We start from the raw sequence: 20,543 nt of genomic DNA, 5'->3' as shown, positions 1-20,543 counted from the left end.
CCCTGCTCCACGCACCAAGCCTACGGTGTGCGTCGTCAGCCTGGTAAGGCCCGTTCCTCCTCCACGCACCAAGCCAGGGGTGCGCGTCGTCAGTCCAGCACAACCCGTGCCTGGGTCATGTCCGGAGCCGGATCCGCCGCCGAGGCGGAGTGCCCACCCGGTCCCTCCCCTGTTGTGGTTGGTTGGCGCGGTCGGAGTCCGCGCCTTTGGGGGGGGGGTACTGTCACGCCCTGGCTCTGGGGACTCTCGTATGTTGAGCCAGGGTGTTTATTTTGTTTAGGTTCTAGTCGTTGTCTATCTATGTTGGCCTGAGTGACTCCCAATCAGAGGCAACGAGTGTCAGCTGGTTGTCTCTGATTGGGAGCCATATTTTACTGTCTGTCTTTCACTTTGTGTTTGTGGTTTCTTGTTCGTGTTGGTTTGTGTTTAAACCGTAGACGTCACGTTTTCGTTTGTTGTTTTGATCGTGTGATCATTAAATAAATATTAATATGTTCACCTTCAACGCTGCGCATTGGTCTCTCCCTGACGATCGTGACAGGGACTACCAGTAGCCTATCCTACATGTTTTTGCAGATGTTATCGCAGGTGCAGCGAAATGCTTGTGTTTCGAGCTCCAACAGTACAGTAATACCTAGCAATACACACAAATCCAAAGGGTCACCAGGGGCAGCATGTCCGCTCAACTCAGAGCTCATGAGAAGATTCTATACCTGTTGCTAGTTGGGGTTGGCATTGGCATTGCTAGTGTGTTGGCATGTGGAAGGCCTCATGGGCAAGAGACTGCTATGATATTGTTGCCATTCCCCTGAACTTTAGGATTGTATAATAGATTATTGCAACTACTGCTCCAGATCTTGTGGTTCTGCTACAGGCCATAGAGAATAAACTGATAGGCCTATGTGACTGATACTCGGGGGTGGGGTCTATTGATTGAACTTGAAGTTGGACGCTTGTGTGCCCCAAATTAGATCTTGGAATTCATATGGAAAACATGAAACATCTGAGGGAACGTATAAAAAAAAATCAAGGGAATGGATAAAAAATCTGAGGGAACAGATAACAAATCAGAGGGAATGGATAAAAAATATAAGAGAACTGATTCAAAAATCAGAGGGAATGGGAAAAAAATCAGAGGGAATTGGTAAAAAAAATAGAAGAGAACTGATTCAAAAATCAGAGGGAATGGATAAAAAAATCGAAGAGAACAGATTTTTAAAAACGAGGGAACGGATTAGTCTGACAGTTTTTTCCCTCTCCAACATGACCCCTAAGGGGCTCCGTAGGGTCCTGACATGTTGCATGTTAAAAAGGTGGACTTTGTATCGTTTATTGCATTGATTGGTTAAAAACTGCACAGTGCAAACAAATAAGAAATTGGAGAAAATAGGCATTGTTGTGACTTGTGAATGCTTGTGAGTGCAACTGAAAGTTTTTTTGGGACACAGGGATTTTACAGCAGAGGCATTACAAGGAATCCTGTCGATATATGTTCTGTCCACACAAGCCCCTGAGCCTATGTAGGGTAGTGATTTGGATTATCACTGAAGGGGTTTGGCATTTTGGGATGAATAACATTTTTGTATGTGTATGATGGTGCCACCCACGCCCACCGCCTCCATTTCCCACAATGGATATTTTAATTTTTCGTTCACTGCCGGTACAGTAGGTGGCGGTAATATGCCAATATGTGTAGTTTGCCATAAAACCTTAAAGAAGAAGAAGACAAAGTAGCCTAACTGTACTGTTGTGGGCGACAACATTTCATGTCATACAAAGAAACAATAGCTTCCACAATGGATCGGGTAAGTCTGCTTTTAACAGTATAGGTGTGTTGTATAAAATGTCTAGGCCTAGTTTTCGTCATCTTTGATCCTCCACATTCCTATGTTCGGTTTAAATGGCCGGATAAAAGAAAACAAGACGGTAAAAATGTGTATTTTTTTACTTCAACAAAGTAGCCTACTACTATATAATGTTTAGGAATCTGTGACTATGACCTAAACATCTCTCCTTCCTCCCAAAGGGTGCACATGTTCACATCCCTTAACTGATTTCGAACACATTATCCATTATTTGACCAGATACTCAAGTGGCCGCTCTTACAAAGAAAACAAATGTTTTCAAAAATGGAAGGCAATCGGGAAGAGGCAAGATCATATGGGACCATTATAGCCAATGAGAGGGCAGATATGCGTGTTTCCACTAGTTACCACAATCACAAAGTCAAACGTCTATATCGTATTTTTATTTATTTAGGGTTAGGCTTAAAGTTAGAAGTGTGGTTAAGGTTTAAATCACATTTTAATAAGATCAATTGTAGAAATGGTGTGGTTTATGATTTTGTTTTTGGTAACTAGTGACGACCAGGCACTGCTCCCATACAAAGTTAATTTTTTCTCAAAGTTGCCGAGATGTCACGTGTCCTACTTTTACCAATACACTCCTAACAACCTAATCGTTACGACATTTATATTCAATCAAATAAGCCAGAAGCCAGATTTTGGGCCCAGTTATCCCTCTCTCTTCGCCTCTTCCTCGATGTTTGAAAGGAAATGACTGGAATAAGAAGTATGGTGGAAACTAGCCCATGCCACCACCAACATAATGCTCTTAGATTTGTGGGTTGTAGTGAATGATTGAACATTTCAAGTAAAAGGAGATTTTCAAGGGATGCACCCAAATCAATCAGAGGTTTAGACTAAATTAATACAATATTTGGTTTAATGATGAACTGTTTAATACTTCTTGTGGCCAACAGGACAAAGCTAGCCCGTTCCCCTCCACCCTCCAGGAGTCCCCAGGTCAAAAGCCTCCTGGTACCGCTTTGGGTCTGGTCGACTGCAGGAAAACACCGGGGCAGAGTGGAACTGAGAGAGGAGGAGGAGAAGAGAAGGAACATGGAGATTTGATTTCATTAAGTAAGAACCATGGTGTGTAGATTAGACTACAGTCTTCTTCTGTAACAATAGTGGAGGTGCATAAAGATGGCGGCCCACATGTACCTACCATAAATTCCTCATTTTGCTAAGTTCACTGTATTGTACATTGCTTTCCTTTACTGTTTTTTTTGGTATGGTCATTAACACAGTAAACATGATCCCAATTTTAGCTTCAAGACGCCGGCAATATGAAAAAACAAAAAAGTAGATTGTGCTCATTTATTGGAACACTGAACCATGTTATGCACCGTAGTTTCATAACTCAGTGGATAGTGCTAAAACAATGATGTTATATAAAAATTCTGCCATCTTTATACACTTTAGTCATTCAAAAAATATATTTCACCTAATTTTAACATTCTGTCATTTTTATTTTATTTAATTTTTTTGTTTTTTTTTAGTCATTTAGCAGACGCTCTTATCCAGAGCGACTTACAGTTAGTGAATACATATTTTTTTATACTGGCCCCCCGTGGGAATCGAACCCACAACCCTGGCGTTGCAAACGCCATGCTCTATCAACTGAGCTACATCCCTGCCAGCCATTCCCTCCCCTCCCCTACCCATAAAGAGAACATGTTCAATTTAATAAAAAACATGTTTTCCCATCTCAACACAAATATTACTATACTAAGTGCCTATGTGCCAAAAAAGTAACAGGGTTGACAGTAACAGGGGACTACTGAAAACAACAAAAACCATTGGATTCATTGGTAAAATAGTCCTTTAAATCAACCATCAATTCACTTGTGACAGGAAGCTTGTTTTTTGCAACAGTTAGTGGCAATTTAATGCGATCTTCAAACATTTGTATTTGTTAAAAGATTTATTGCATGTCTATGTATGGGTAAATGGTTTGACTTGCTCAGTTTTCCACCACAAAACAGCTTAAGGTGACAATTGATGTAACGCTGTTAAAAACACCTGTTTTTCAGAGACATTTTTCAAATTAATCAGATTCATAGAGGCATATTTAATCTGCACATGTGCTAGCACGAGCAGCGCAAGTTTCCTTTATTTGCGCGAAAGTATGCATCTTAGAAATAGGTTTCACATACAAACTTTATATGTCCGAATTTGGAATCAAATATGCTTCTCAAAAATAACATGTGGTAGTAAACATTTTTAGATTCGCAATTTTCAGCATTTATCAAAGTCCCATCAGGTAGCCTGATTTCAGATGTACATGCTATTCAATATCTTTGTTTCACAGGGGACAGCCCTAACCGTTGCTCTCTCAGTGGGAGGGGCTTATCATCTGGGGAGCCTCGACAACATCATGATGCTGACAAGACAGAGAAGAGTCTCTCCAGATCAGAACGTCTCAAACACCAGCAGAGATGTATAGGGAAGAATCCTCACCACTGCTGCGTTGACTGTGGGAAGAGTTCTACTAAACAGAGGGAATTTATCATTTACCAACGGATTCACACTGGAAAGAAACCGTACCGCTGCTCTCAGTGTGGGAAGCGTTTCGCTGCATCTAAAACCTTAAAATCTCAGAGAATTCATACAGGGGAGAGGCCTTACCCCTGCTTTGATTGTGGGAAGAGCTTCAGTCAATCAGGAGCCCTGACTAAACACCAACGCATACACACAGGAGAGAAGCCTTATAGCTGTGATCAGTGTGGGAAGATCTTCAATCAGTCAGGAAACCTGACTACACACCAGCGCATACACACAGGAGAGAAGCCTTATAGCTGTGATCAGTGTGGGAAGAGCTTTGCTCTATCCGGAAACCTGACTAAACACCAACGCATACACACAGGAGAGAAGCCTTATAGCTGTGATCAGTGTGGGAAGAGCTTCAATCAATCAGGAGACCTGACTAAACACCAACGCATACACACAGGAGAGAAGCCTTATAGCTGTGATCAGTGTGGGAAGAGCTTTGCTCTATCCGGTCACCTGACTACACACCAACGCATACACACAGGAGAGAAGCCTTATAGCTGTGATCAGTGTGGGAAGAGTTTCAATCAGTCAGGAGCCCTGACTACACACCAACACATACACACAGGAGAGAAGCCTTATAGCTGTGATCAGTGTGGGAAGAGCTTCAGGAAGTCAGGACACCTGACTACACACCAACGCATACACACAGGAGAGAAGCCTTATAGCTGTGATCAGTGTGGGAAGAGCTTCAATCTATCAGGAGACCTGACTTCACACCAACGCATACACACAGGAGAGAAGCCTTATATCTGTGATCAGTGTGGGAAAAGATTCAGTCAATCAAGGACCCTAACTACACACCAACACATACACACAGGAGAGAAGGGTTATAGCTGTGATCAGTGTGGGAAGAGCTTCAGGAAGTCAGGACACCTGACTACACACCAACGCATACACACAGGAGAGAAGCCTTATAGCTGTGATCAGTGTGGGAAGAGCTTTAATCAATCAGGAGCCCTGACTACACACCAACGCATACACACAGGAGAGAAGCCTTATAGCTGTGATCAGTGTGGGAAGAGCTTTGCTCTATCCGGAAACCTTACTACACACCAACGCATACACACAGGAGAGAAGCCTTATAGCTGTGATCAGTGTGGGAAGATCTTCAATCAATCAGGAACCCTGAGCAAACACCGGCTCACACACACTGGAGAGAAACCGTACTCCTGTCTATGTGGAAAGAGCTTTGCTCTTTCAGTGTCACTGAAAAAACACCTGAAAGCACAAACATGTTGTCTTTCATCTCCCTCCTCCCCGGCACCGGTTCCAGATCCCTAAATAAAGTTTCAATAGAAAACATCTGGTAAAGAGTCATCTATATCCCATTCTCTAACAGTTTACTAAGTCTGATTACCATGGTAACCTGTGTAGCATACAGGTTACCATCTGGATCCATATATATCAAGCGTCTCGGAGTAGGAGTGCTGTGTGTGTGTTGTGGGGTGGGGGTGTTCAGAGCTGTATCTTATTTCAAAAACTTCTATTATCCATTAAATAATGTAGAATAATGTTTCAACAATAGTAGGTGTATATTAATGTGTGAGGGAAATAGCCTTGAAATGTACATCTTGTCTCATACAATCATTGGTTCCTGTAGGTGCTGGGTAAAGATATGAGGGGGAGGCGGTCAGAACTTTTGGCAGAACGCCCAGAATATGTTCTATAAGTTAAGATAGGAGAAATGTGCAGGAACCAAATGTTAATTATGAATTAATTATGAATAATGTATAATGTAAATCATGCATATATAATTTCTGTGTAAGCAGTTTATAAGAGAACTAACGGGACTGCCCCGAAAGAGCTCCCGACCAACGTGTACTATGGTGCATTAAGTTTGTTGGAACTTCTCCAGCTTGCTGATAATAAAGATGTATTCATTTAATTTTGACTTTGAGTCCCTGGTGGTAACTTCCGCTAAACATGTATTCAATACAAAAATAAATTAAATCCATTATCTTACGTGAAGGAGATGTGTCGCACTGCATGAGGCAAATGGTGGTCACACCAGATACTGACTACCTTTTTTAAAGGTATCTGTGACCAACAGATGCATATCTGTATTCCCAATCATGTGAAATCCATAGATTAGGGCCTAATTCATTTATTTCAATTGACAGTTCTTTTTATTAACTGTAACTCAGTAAAATCTTAGAAATTGTTGCATGTTGCATTTATATTTTTGTTGAGTGCAATAGTTATTGAAGAAACAAATTGAATAAATGAATGGGCCTACTACTGTTTTAGGTGAACTGTTTCAACATGATTTACACCCATCAGAGTATCTGTGCTATAAAAATCTCAACAGTGGAACTGCCCTGCACATATCATATGTCCAAGAGAAATGTAATGAGGTGGCTAAAATCCTGAGCTCGGTGCCAGAGAATACAGGTCGTGCTGAGTACCTTGGGACTAAAGAGAGACTGCACCCTGAGAATCACAGTACCTGAGAGTACAAGTTCAGATTTAAAACACAGGATGCAGAATGGGGGTACAGCTTCCCTGGAGCAACTCTTGACTGTCACAGGTAATATATCATATCTAATTGTAATAATTCATTAGAATCATTTAGACCTGCAGGTGAAGGTGTCTTCCTCCACAGAGGAAAAGAAGAGAACACTGACCTGTAGCACCACCTGTCTTCTGACCGACAACCCCAACCCCACCTACATCTGGTACAAGAACGGACAACATCTCCATGACCCTACTTCCCAACAATACTCCTGGAATAGAGAGAGAAGGGAGGAAAGTGTAGTCACAAGGCTGAGACTGGGACACACAAGGCTCAATAGTACATTGAAATTGGTGGTGAAACATCCGACTGGGAGGTGTGATCATTGTCAGGAGCAGCTGGAGACAGTAGAACAGTGCCAGAAATATGTGAGGGAAAGGGAGCGATTGTTATTCATTTTAAGGAGTAATGGGGTTGAAGAGTCAGGATTAAGTGAACTGCTGGGGAAATCTTCAGAGGATGTGGTATTTAATTATGTATTTCGTTTCCTTAAGGAGACAAGAATATTGGGCAGGATTTAGTCCTTCACTGTCTCTGGTCCACGTTTGGAGGAAAAAGGGGGAAGCTTGCAAGCCAAAGAACACCATCCCAACCGTGAAGTACGGGGGTGTCAGTATCATGCTGTGGGGGTGCTTTGCTGCAGGAGGGACTGGTGTACTTCACAAAATAGATGGCATCATGAGGAAGGAAGATTATGTGGATATATTGAAGCAACATCTCAAGACATCAGTCAGAAAGTTAAAGCTTGGTCACAAATGGGTCTTCCAAATGGACAATGACCCCAAGCATACTTCCAAAGTTGTGGCAAAATGGCTTGACCTCAATCCTATAGAATATTTGTGGGCAGAACTGAAAAATCGTGTGCGAGCAAGGAGGCCTACAAACCTGACTCAGTTACACCAGCTCTGTCAGGTGGAATGGGCCAAAATTCACCCAACTTATTGTGGGAAGCTTGTGGAAGGCTACCCGACACGTTTGACCCAAGTAAAACAATTTAAAGGCAATGCTACCAAATACTAATTGAGTGTATGTAAACTTCTGACCCACTGTTAATGTGATGAAAGAAATAAAAGCTGAAATAAATCATTCTCTCTACTATTATTCTGACATTTCACATGGTTAAAATAAAGTGGTGATCCTAACTGACCTAAGACAGGGAATTTTTACTAGGGTTAAATGTCAGGAATTGTGAAAAACTGAGTTTAAATGTATTTGGCTAAGATGTATGTAAACTTCCGACTTCAACTGTAGATTGCAAAATAGTTGGGAAGAGATTTTTGATGTACCGATTCCATGGCATAGTGTTTATGAATTGATACGCAAAACGACGACGGATTCAAAACTTAGAATTTTTCAATTTATATTATTATACAAAATTCTTGCTACCAATATAATGTTATTTATATGGGGGATACTATATTCCCAGCTCTGCAGATTTTACTGAGAAGAGACAGAATCATTAAATCATTTGTTTTTGGACACAGGTCCAGGAATGGCTGAAGGATTGCAATATTTACTTGGATCTAACCCTACAGATAGCACTACTGGGTGATCTGAAAAGTCATAGTCAATCGATCAATAATATAATAATACTTTTAGCAAAAATGTGTACAGTCAATGTACAATCTGTAGAAACAATGAGAATAGAAGGGTTCAGAACCTTTGTGAAACATCACAGTACAGTTGAAAAATATATGGCAAATAGAAATCCAATATGGACGGTGTTAAGAGATAGATGGGAGGTGTTGAATGGAGATGAAGGATGGGACTAATAACAACTAACAACTAATAAAAAGATAACTAATGTAAAGCATACTGTGTCCATAATAAGTATATACAGTGGGGAGAACAAGTATTTGATACACTACCGATTTTGCAGGTTTTCCTACTTACAAAGCATGTAGAGGTCTGTAATTTTTATCATAGGTACACTTCAACTGTGCGAGACGGAATCTAAAACAAAAATCCAGAAAATCACATTGTATGATTTTTAAGTAATTAATTTGCATTTTATTGCATGACATAAGTATTTGATACATCAGAAAAGCAGAACTTAATATTTGGTACAGAAACCTTTGTTTGCAATTACAGAGATCATACGTTTCCCTGTAGGTCTTGACCAGGTTTGCACACACTGCAGCAGGGATTTTGGCCCACTCCTCCATACAGACCTTCTCCAGATCCTTCAGGTTTCGGAGCTGTCGCTGGGCAATACGGACTTTCAGCTCCCTCCAAAGATTTTCTATTGGGTTCAGGTCTGGAGACTGGCTAGGCCACTCCAGGATCTTGAGATGCTTCTTACGGAGCCACTCCTTAGTTGCCCTGGCTGTGTGTTTCGGGTCGTTGTCATGCTGGAAGACCCAGCCACGACCCATCTTCAATGCTCTTACTGAGGGAAGGAGGTTGTTTGCCAAGATCTCGCGATACATGGCCCCATCCATCCTCCCCTCAATACGGTGCAGTCGTCCTGTCCCCTTTGCAGAAAAGCATCCCCAAACAATGATGTTTCCACCTCCATGCTTCACAGTTGGGATGGTGTTCTTGGGGTTGTACTCATCTTTCTTCTTCCTCCAAACACGGCGAGTGGAGTTTAGACCAAAAAGCTCTATTTTTATCTCATCAGACCACATGACCTTCTCCCATTCCTCCTCTGGATCATCCAGATGGTCATTGGCAAACTTCAGACGGGCCTGGACATGCGCTGGCTTGAGCAGGGGGACCTTGCGTGCGCTGCAGGATTTTAATCCATGACGGCGTAGTGTGTTACTAATGGTTTTCTTTGAGACTGTGGTCCCAGCTCTCTTCAGGTCATTGACCAGGTCCTGCCGTGTAGTTCTGGGCTGATCCCTCACCTTCCTCATGATCATTGATGCCCCATGAGGTGAGATCTTGCATGGAACACCAGACCGAGGGTGATTGACCGTCATCTTGAACTTCTTCCATTTTCTAATAATTGCGCCAACAGTTGTTGCCTTCTCACCAAGCTGCTTGCCTATTGTCCTGTAGCCCATCCCAGCCTTGTGCAGGTCTACAATCTTATCCCTGATGTCCTTACACAGTGCTCTGGTCTTGGCCATTGTGGAGAGGTTGGAGTCTGTTTGATTGAGTGTGTGGACAGGTGTCTTTTATACTGGTAACGAGTTCAAACAGGTGCAGTTAATACAGGTAATGAATGGAGAACAGGAGGGCTTCTTAAAGAAAAACTAACAGGTCTGTGAGAGCCGGAATTCTTACTGGTTGGTAGGTGATCAAATACTTATGTCATGCAATAAAATGCAAATTAATTACTTAAAAATCATACAATGTGATTTTCTGGATTTTTGCCTCTCACAGTTGAAGTGTACCTATGATAAAAATTACAGACCTCTACATGCTTTGTAAGTAGGAAAACCTGCAAAATCGGCAGTGTATCAAATACTTGTTCTCCCCACTGTAGGTTATAGGTTGAGAGCTTTGTGAAAGAGCACAGTTAGAAAGATATGGCATAAAGAAGCATACCGGATGGACATCATGAAAATGATCGGAGAGGTTGAGGGTAGAGGAAGTTCAGGAGAAAAAACTAACAAAATATAATTATTGTAAAATTGACTGTGTCCATAAAATGTATATAGTATGTATAAGCTGGAAGTAGAGGCCTAAGCATTGTTGTTCACTAGTTTACTCCAATTAGGGAAGGGGTGGTGGGGTTGGAAAGTAATAAAGGGAAATATATATTTTTTAAAGGATATGTTTATATATGTACAGTGGGGAAAAAAAGTATTTAGTCAGCCACCAATTGTGAAAGTTCTCCCACTTAAAAAGATGAGAGAGGCCTGTAATTTTCATCATAGGTACACGTCAACTATGACACAGGTCAAACGTTTTCTGTAAGTCTTCACAAGGTTTTCACACACTGTTGCTGGTATTTTGGCCCATTTCTCCATGCAGATCTCCTCTAGAGCAGTGATGTTTTGGGGCTGTCGCTGGGCAACACGGACTTTCAACTCCCTCCAAAGATTTTCTATGGGGTTGAGATCTGGAGACTGGCTAGGCCACTCCAGGACCTTGAAATGCTTCTTACGAAGCCACTCCTTCGTTGCCCGGGCGGTGTGTTTGGGATCATTGTCATGCTGAAAGACCCAGCCACGTTTCGTCTTCAATGCCCTTGCTGATGGAAGGAGGTTTTCACTCAAAATCTCACGATACATGGCCCCATTCATTCTTTCCTTTACACGGATCAGTCGTCCTGGTCCCTTTGCAGAAAAACAGCCCCAAAGCATGATGTTTCCAACCCCATGCTTCACAGTAGGTATGGTGTTCTTTGGATGCAACTCAGCATTCTTTGTCCTCCAAACACGACGAGTTGAGTTTTAACAAAAAGTTCTATTTTGGTTTCATCTGACCATATGACATTCTCCCAATCCTCTTCTGGATCATCCAAATGCACTCTAGCAAACTTCAGACGGGCCTGGACATGTACTGGCTTAAGCAGGGGGACACGTCTGGCACTGCAGGATTTTAGTCCCTGGCGGCATGGTGTGTTACTGATGGTAGGCTTTGTTACTTTGGTCCCAGCTCTCTGCAGGTCATTCACTAGGTCCCCCCGTGTGGTTCTGGGATCATTTTGACCCCACGGGGTGAGATCTTGCGTGGAGCCCCAGATCGAGGGAGATTATCAGTGGTCTTGTATGTCTTCCATTTCCTAATAATTGCTCCCACAGTTGATTTCTTCAAACCAAGCTGCTTACCTATTGCAGATTCAGTCTTCCCAGCCTGGTGCAGGTCTACAATTTTGTTTCTGGTGTCCTTTGACAGCTCTTTGGTCTTGGCCATAGTGGAGTTTGGAGTGTGACTGTTTGAGGTTGTGGACAGGTGTCTTTTATACTGATAACAACTTCAAACAGGTGCCATTAATACAGGTAACGAGTGGAGGACAGAGGAGCCTCTTAAAGAAGAAGTTACAGGTCTGTGAGAGCCAGAAATCTTGCTTGTTTGTAGGTGACCAAATACTTATTTTCCACCATAATTTGCAAATAAATTCATTAAAAATCCTACAATGTGATTTTCTGGAAAAAAAATCTATGATGAAAATTACAGGCCTCTCTCATCTTTTTAAGTGGGAGAACTTGCACAATTGGTGGCTGACTAAATACTTTTTTCCCCCACTGTATGTATGTGTATATGTATGTGTGTGTATATATATATATATATATATATATATATATATATATATATATATATATATATTATATTATATTATATTATATATATATATATATGTATATTTGCGAGGGGAAAAAAACATGGCGGATTAAAAGTGATGCAGACAATTACATTGATGGAAGTTACAATCTATCTGCAATATTAAAGCTATTCTACCACCCCCCCCAAAAAAATTAAATAATAATAATAATAATAATAATTAATAAGAACCCTATTCTACTGCATAAAACAACCATTCGACGCATAAACAGTATTATAACATAATCTTGTAATTTCTCCACCACAGGATATACAATAAATATGTGAACATCTTTTAGGACCAAACTAATTATACAAGAGGCCTATGATCCTTATAAAATTTAGATTATTATTACAGTTTAAAGAAACAATGTGATAAGCAGACATTGTTGCGCAGATAATGGATTTAATTGATTGATTTATTGAATACATGAATACACACCTAGTATTGTAAAAACATTATAACATTATTTCATGGATAATAGGAGTTAATGAAATAAGATACAGCCCTGAACACCCCCACCCCACCACACACACAGCATCCAGAGTTGCATTTATGCTACATGTTAATCAGACTTAGTAAACTCTTAGAGAATAGGAGATAGATGACTCTTTACAAGATGTTTTCTATTGAAACTTTATTTAGAGATCTGGAACCAATGCCGGAGAGGAGGGAGATGAAAGAACATGTTTGTGCTTTCTGGTGTTTTATCAGTGACCCTGAACGAGCAAAGCTCTTTCCACATAGACAGGAGTAAGGTTTCTCTCCAGTGTGTGTGATCTGGTGTGTAGTCAGGGTGAAATATTGAGAAAAACTCTTCCCAAACTGATCACAGCTATAAGGCTTCTCTCCAGTGTGAATCCGCTGGTGAATTATCAATCCTTTCTGTTTAGCAAAACTCATCCCACAGTCAAAGCAGCAGTTGTCAGGTTTCTTCCCTATAAGTACTCTGCTGGTGTTTATTAAGACGTTCTGATCTTGAGAGACTCTTCTTGAGAGACGTCTTGTCAGCATCATGTTGTTGTTGAGGCTCCCCAGATGATAAGCCCCTTCCACTGAGAGAGCAATGGTTAGGGCTGTCCCCTGTGAAACAAAGATATTGAATAGCATGGACATCTGAAATCAGGCTACCTGATGGGACTTTGATGAATGCAGAAAATTCCTACCATGTTATTTTTGATAAGCATATTTGATTCCGGAAATACAAAGTTTGAATGTGAAAACTATTTCTAAGATGCATACTTTGTTTTTCACTGCACTCGCGCAAAGAAGGAAGCTTGTGCTGCTCGTGCTAGCACATGCGCAGATTAAATACAGTGGCTTGTGAAAGTATTCGCCCCCCTTTGTTGCCTTACAACCTGGAATTAAAATGGATTTTTGGGGAGTTTGTATCATTTGATTTACACAACATTGATTTACACATAATTGATTTACACATAATTTGATTTACACAACATTGTTTGTTTCACAATCAAAATATTTTTGATTGTGAAACAAACAAGAAATAAGACAAAAAAACTGAAAACTTGAGCGTGCATAACTATTCACCCCCCAAAAGTCAATACTTTGTAGAGCCACCTTTTGCAGCAATTACAGCTGCAAGTCTCTTGTGGTATGTCTCGATAAGGTTGGCACATCTAGCCACTGGGATTTTTGCCCATTCTTCAAGGCAAAACTGCTCCAGCTCCTTCAAGTTGGATGGGTTCCGCTGGTGTACAGCAATCTTTAAGTCATACCACAGATTCTCAATTGGATTGAGGTCTGGGCTTTGACTTGGCCATTCCAAGACATTTAAATATTTCCCCTTGAACCACACGAGTGTTGCTTTAGCAGTATGCTTAGGGTCATTGTCCTGCTGGAAGGTGAACCTCCGTCACAGTCTCAAATCCCTGGAAGACTGAAACAGGTTTCCCTCAAGAATTTCCCTGTATTTAGCGCCATCCATCATTCCTTCAATTCTGGCCAGTTTCCCAGTCCCTGCCGATGAAAAACATGCCCACAGCATGATGCTGCCACCACCATGCTTCACTGTGGGGATGGTGTTCTCGGGGTGATGAGAGGTGTTGGGTTTGCGCCAGACATAGCGTTTTCCTTGATGGCTAAAAAGCTCAATTTTAGTCTCATCTGACCAGAGTACCTTCTTCCATATGTTTGGGGAGTCTCCCACATGGCTTTTGGCGAACACTAAACGTGTTTGCTTATTTTATTCTTTAAGCAATGGCTTTTTTCTGGCCACTCTTCCGTAAAGCCCAGCTCTGTGGAGTGTACGGCTTAAAGTGGTCCTATGGACAGATACTCCAATCTCCGCTGTGGAGCTTTGCAGCTCCTTCAGGGTTGTCTTTGGTCTCTTTGTTGCCTCTGTGATTAATGCCCTCCTTAACTGGTCCGTGAGTTTCGGTGGGCGGCCCTCTCTTGGCAGGTTTGTTGTGGTGCCATATTCTTTCAATTTTTTAATAATGGATTTAATTGTGCTCCGTGGGATGTTCAAAGTTTCGGATATTTCTTTATAACCCAACCCTGATCTGTACTTCTCCACAACTTTGTCCCTGACCTGTTTGGAGAGCTCCTTGGTCTTCATGGTGCCGCTTGCTTGGTGGTGCCCCTTGCTTAGTAGTGTTGCAGACTCTGGGGCCTTTCAGAACAGGTGTATATATACTGAGATCATGTGACACTTAGATTGCACACAGGTGGACTTTATTTAACTAATTATGTGACTTCTGAAGGTAATTGGTTGCACCAGATCTTATTTAGGGGCTTCATGGCAAAGGGGGTGAATACATATGCACGCACCACTTTTCCGTTATTATTTATTTGTAATTTTTTGAAATAAGTAATTTTTTTCATTTCACTTCACCAATTTGGACTATTTTGTGTATGTCCATTACATAAAATCCAAATAAAAATCCATTTAAATTACAGGTTGTAATGCAACAATATAGGAAAAACGCCAAGGGGGATAAATACTTTTACAAGGCACTGTATGCCTATATGAATCTGATGAAGGCGTTTAAGTGTCCTAATAATTCGAAAGACTGCTCAGAAAACCAGGTGTTTTTAACAGCGTTACTTTGATTGTCACTTTAAGCCAATTAAGATAAGCAGAGTAAGGTGTTTACATGACTAATGCCATACTCAGCCTACTGCCATAACTAGTTTAAAGTCAAATTATGAGTGTGCATGTAAACATACTCATTGTAAAGCACTAGTTATTTTGTTGCTTTGACAAAGTCATTTCTGAAGATTATTAAGAATGTGATTAGTGATTTATTTACATCTGTCCCTCATTTTAAGGTCAACCCTGTTACATGAACTGAACTCTCGTTTTAATATGGCGAAACTATTCCTTTAAAAAAATATGTTTCAAAAGAAACATTGAACATTTAATAATCAAATCATAGAGTAAAAGCAGGTGAGCGGGTTCTACTATTTTTGTCAATTTACTGCTGTTTTGTGGTGGAAAACTGAGCATGTCAACCCTTTTACCCATACTTAGATATGCTAGACATGTTTCAAATATTAAGATTTTTTGTGAAGATTGCATTTAATTGTTACACAAAACAAGCTTCCATTCCCCCTGTCACAAGCTGTTTTATGGCTGATTTAAAGGACTATTTTATCCATGTAATCCAGTGTTTTTTTTGTTTTCAGTAGTCCCCTGTTACTTTATTTGGTATATAGGCACTTACTACAAAAAAAAATGTATTCTGTGTCTTGAGATGGTAATGTGGTCTTTATGAGAGAATGTTACAATTAGGCTAAACAATTTTTGGGACCAAGTTACACTTTTAAAAATGGGTGGAACTACCCAGATATTTTCATCAATATATAATTAATCAATGAATGACTAAAGTGCATAAAGTGCAGAATTCTGAAATGACGTCATTGTTATAGCACTATCCACTGAGTTTAGAAAATCCGGTGTGCGACATTGAACAATGTTCCAATAAATCAACACAATCTACTTTTTCAGTTTTTCAAATGTTCGGTGTCTTGAAGCTAAAATTGGGATCATGTTTACTGTGCTAATGAACATACCAAAAAAACGTTGTGCCTGTTGTTCACATGCATATCTGCCCTCTCATTGGCTAGAATGGTCCCATCTCATCTTGCTCCTCCCAACTGCTTTTCATTTTTTAAGACATTTATTTTCATTGCCGTTACATATTAGAAGGCAATTAATTATTGGAACATGGGTTGTCTCACCCAGTGGTGTAAAGCACTTAATAAAAATACTTGAAAGTACTACTTAAGTAGTTTTTTGGGGTATCTGTAGTTTACTATTTATATTTTTGACAACTTTTACTTTTACTTCACTACATTCCTAAATAAAATAATGTACTTTTTACTCCATACATTTTCCCTGACACCCAAAAGTACTCATTACATTTTGAATGCTTAGCAGGACAGGAATATGTCCTAATTCACACAGTTATCAAGAGAACATCCCTGGTCATCCCTACTGCCCCTGATCTGGCAGACTCACTAAACACATGCTTTGTTTGTAAATGATGTCTGAGTGTTGGAGCATGCCCCTGGCTATCCGTAATTTAAAAAAACAAGACAATTATGAAGTCTGGTTTGCTTTATATAAGGAATTTTACATTTTTTATACTTTTACTTTTAATACTTAACTTTATTTGAGCAATTACATTTACTTTTGATACTTAAGTATATATAAAACCAAATACTTTTACTCAAGTAGTATTTTACTGTGTTACTTTCACTTTTACTTAATTTTCTATTAAGGTATCTTTACATTTACTCAAGTATGACAATTGGGTACTTTTTCCACCACTGGTCTCACCCACAAAAGGGGTGCTACAGAAAAGTTGGGAGCATGAACATGGACAGAATAAAAGCTTTGTGGGTGGGTGATAAGCAGGCAAGGCAGATGGGATTGTATGGCAGGGACTTTAGCCCCACGGTACCTATCCCTGTGAGTCCACCATGTCTACTCTCACCTCCAGTAGTTGATTTACAAGTGTTGGAGAGAGTACGGAAAGACAGCGAGGGGGTTGATCCATCTGTTGTTATTTAATAGGTGACTGGAAACTGTAAATCTGTATTTTTTGGACATATATACAGATGGATCAAAAGACCCATGGACAGGTAGGACTGGATCAGCCTTTGTTGAACAGGAAAGTTGGGTGGCTGTCAGGAGACCTATTACAGAACACCTGGCTATGTACATGGCAGAGCTGATGGCCGTACTGTTGGCTATGCAGTGGGTGGAGGAAGTCAAGCCAGACAGAGTAGTTATATGTTCTGACTCATGTGCAGTGTTGATGAGTCTGCAATAATTTAGCTCACATAGCAGACAAGGCCTGCTATATGAGGGAATTCAAATTCATGCCCGGGAGGGACAGATGGGTGTCCATATAAGCTTTGCTTAGGTCCCGGCCCATATGGGGGTGGAAGGGAATGAGGAAGTAGATATGCTAGCTAAACAGGCCCTTAGGAGACAGGAGGTGGAGGTGCCAATGAGCAAGGCAGAGACTAAGGGAATGATATGGACAGTGGTGGTGCAGAGATGGCAGGAGCAGTGAAACAGTGACACTAAGGGCAGGCATCTATTATTTGTTGACATTTTAGTAATTTAGCAGACATCTATCTATAGAGCGACTTACATGAGCAATTAGGGTTAAGTTGCTCAAAGGCACATTGACAGATTTTTCACCTTGTCGGCTCAGGTTACTGGCCCAACGCTCTAAACCACTAGGCTACCTGCCGCCCCTATTCCAGGTACAGAGTAAGGTAGGGGAGGATGGTAGGAATGGACAGAAGAGAGGAGGCCATCCTTACAAGGTTAAGGGTGGGACACAGCCAGCTGAATAAGTCATTAAATGTGATAGGAAAGCATCCAACAGGAAGGTGTGATTACTGCCAGGAAACAGAGACAGTGGAGCATGTACTGATACAGTGTGGGCAGTATGATAGGGAACGAGAGAGACTGATACAGTATGAGGGAGAAGGGGGTACAGGAATTGAGTTCGATAAGCATACTGAGTAGAACATCGTTAGATACAGTAGCAAATATTTTGGTATCTTTTTAAAGAGAAACGGGGCTGGCATGTGGGATTTAGTTCCTCGATCCTTGTCTCTGGCCCACACTCCATTACAATAGGTGGTGTAATGCACCATAACGTTGGATAACAACCACTGATAAACTCCACAGAAGAATACATATTTTCAATGTTAGAGTGGCCATTTGAGTATCTGGTCATATAATGGATCATCTGACTTTCAAATCAGTGGATGTGAACAAGTGCACACTTTGGGAGGAAAGAGAGATAATTAAGTAATAGGCACAGATTCCTACACATGATAATGTAGTAGGTTACTTTACTGAAGAAAAAAAAAAAAAACTTTTACTGTCATGTTTTTTTTGGTCCAGCCATCAGCACAGAACACAGGAATGTGGTGGATCAAATATGATTAAAACTAGGCCTAGACATTTTATACAACACAGTAGACCTATACTGTTAAAAGGAAACCAGACTTACTGGATCCATCGTGGAAGCTATTGTTTCTTCATCAGACAACTTCTCTTGGACAAGAAATGTGTTGGCTACAGTAGTAGTTACTTTGTTTTAAGTGTTCACAAGGTGTGTGCCGGGAGTCTAAATGTTCTTTCAGTAGGAAGGGGGGCAATGACATGAATATTCATGAGACTCGACATAATCTGAGGGAAACAATTGTCTCTAGTATGGTCATACATTTGGCAGAAGGTTAGGAATTGCAGCTCAGTTTCCACCTCATTTTGTGGGCAGTGTGTACATAGCCTGTCTTCTCTTGAGAGCCAGGTCTGCCTACGGTGGCCTTTCTCAATAGCAATGCTATGCTCACTGAGTCTGTACATAGTCAAAGCTTTCCTTAAGTTTGGGTCAGTCACAGTGGTCTCTCTCTCGCTCTCTCTCTCTCTTTGTGTCCCAGTCTCAGCCTTGTGACTACACTTTCCTCCCTTCTCTCTCTATTCCAGGAGTATTGTTGGGAAGTAGGGTCATGGAGATGTTGTCCGTTCTTGTACCAGATGTAGGTGGGGTTGGGGTTGTCGGTCAGAAGACAGGTGGTGCTACAGGTCAGTGTTCTCTACTTTTCCTCTGTGGAGGAAGACACCTTCACCTGCAGGTCTGAATGATTCTAATGAATTATTACAATTATATATTATATATTACCTGTGACAGTCAGTTGTACCAGGGAAGCTGTACCCACATTCTGCATACTGTGTTTTAAATCTGAACTTGTTGAATCGCTCTCTCTCAGGTCTGTGATTCTCAGGGTGAAGTCTTTCTCTTTAGTCCCAAGGTACTCAGCACGACCTGTATACTCTGGCACAGAGCTCAGGATTTTACATTACATTTCTCTTGGATATACCAGTTTGGTTCTGATAGTACATGATAACTTGGATGTTGATATGTGCAGGGCCGTTCCACTGTTGAGCTTTTCATAGCACAGATACTCTGATGGATATAAGTCACGTTGAAACAGTTCTGACAAAGAACACCTAAAACAATAGTAGGCCCATTCATTTATTAATTAGTTTCTTCAATTATTCTTGCACTCAACCAAAATATAAACGTAACATGCAACCATTTCTAAGATTTTACTGAGTTACAGTTCATATAAAGAAATCAGTCAATTGAAATAAATGAATTAGGCCCTAATCTATGGATTTCACATGATTGGGAATACAGATATGCATCTGTTGGTCACAGATACCTTAAAAAAAGGTAGTCAGTATCTGGTATGACCACCATTTGCCTCATGCAGTGCGACACATCTCCTTCACATAAGATAATGGATTTAATTTATTTTTGTGTTGAATACGTGTCGTGGAAATTACCACCTGGGACAAAATTAAATTAATAATTATTTATTATCAGCAAGCTGGAGAGGTTCCAACAAACATAATTTAATTTTACCTTTATTTAACTAGGCAAGTCAGTTAAGAACAAATTCTTATTTACGATGACGGCCTACACCGGCCAAACCCGGACGACGCTGGGCCAATTGTGCGCCGCCCTATGGGACTCCCAATCACGGCCGGTTGTGATACAGCATGGAATCGAACCAGGGGGTCTGTAGTGACGCCTCAAGCACTGAGATGCAGTGCCTTAGACCACTGCGCCACTCGGGAGCCCCATAGTACATGTCGGTCGGGAGCTCGTTCGGGGCAGTCCCGTTAGTTCTATTATATACTGCTTACACAGAAATTATATTTGCATGATTTACATTATTCATAATGAATTCATAATTAACGTTTGGTTCCTGCATGTGACTGGCACCGTCTCCTATCTTAACTTATAGAACATATTCTGCACGTTCTGTCAAAAGGTCTGACCGTCTCCCCCTCATATCTCTAACCAGCACCTACAGGAACCAATGATTGTCTGAGACAAGATGTACAATTCAA

The 20,543-nt window shown here is 40.9% G+C and overlaps 1 protein-coding gene and 1 pseudogene across 1 annotated transcript; one reads left to right on the top strand and one right to left on the bottom strand.

Moving 5' to 3' along the window:
* Positions 1-20,543, bottom strand: part of LOC121576322 — a 157,963-nt pseudogene that overhangs the window by 102,544 nt on the left and 34,876 nt on the right.
* On the top strand, positions 1,719-6,397 carry LOC121577389 (zinc finger protein 345-like). The gene is made up of 3 exons (XM_045215248.1): positions 1,719-1,805; positions 2,762-2,933; positions 4,156-6,397. The coding sequence occupies exons 1-3, from the start codon at positions 1,767-1,769 to the stop codon at positions 5,676-5,678; spliced, it is 1,734 nt and encodes a 577-aa protein (XP_045071183.1). The 5' UTR covers positions 1,719-1,766; the 3' UTR covers positions 5,679-6,397.

This window comes from Coregonus clupeaformis, unplaced genomic scaffold (genome assembly GCF_020615455.1).
Source record: "Coregonus clupeaformis isolate EN_2021a unplaced genomic scaffold, ASM2061545v1 scaf0403, whole genome shotgun sequence".
Classification (NCBI taxonomy): domain Eukaryota; kingdom Metazoa; phylum Chordata; class Actinopteri; order Salmoniformes; family Salmonidae; genus Coregonus; species Coregonus clupeaformis.
Note: the sequence above shows the minus strand (reverse complement) of the source record. Positions and strands in the feature narration are given on the sequence as shown.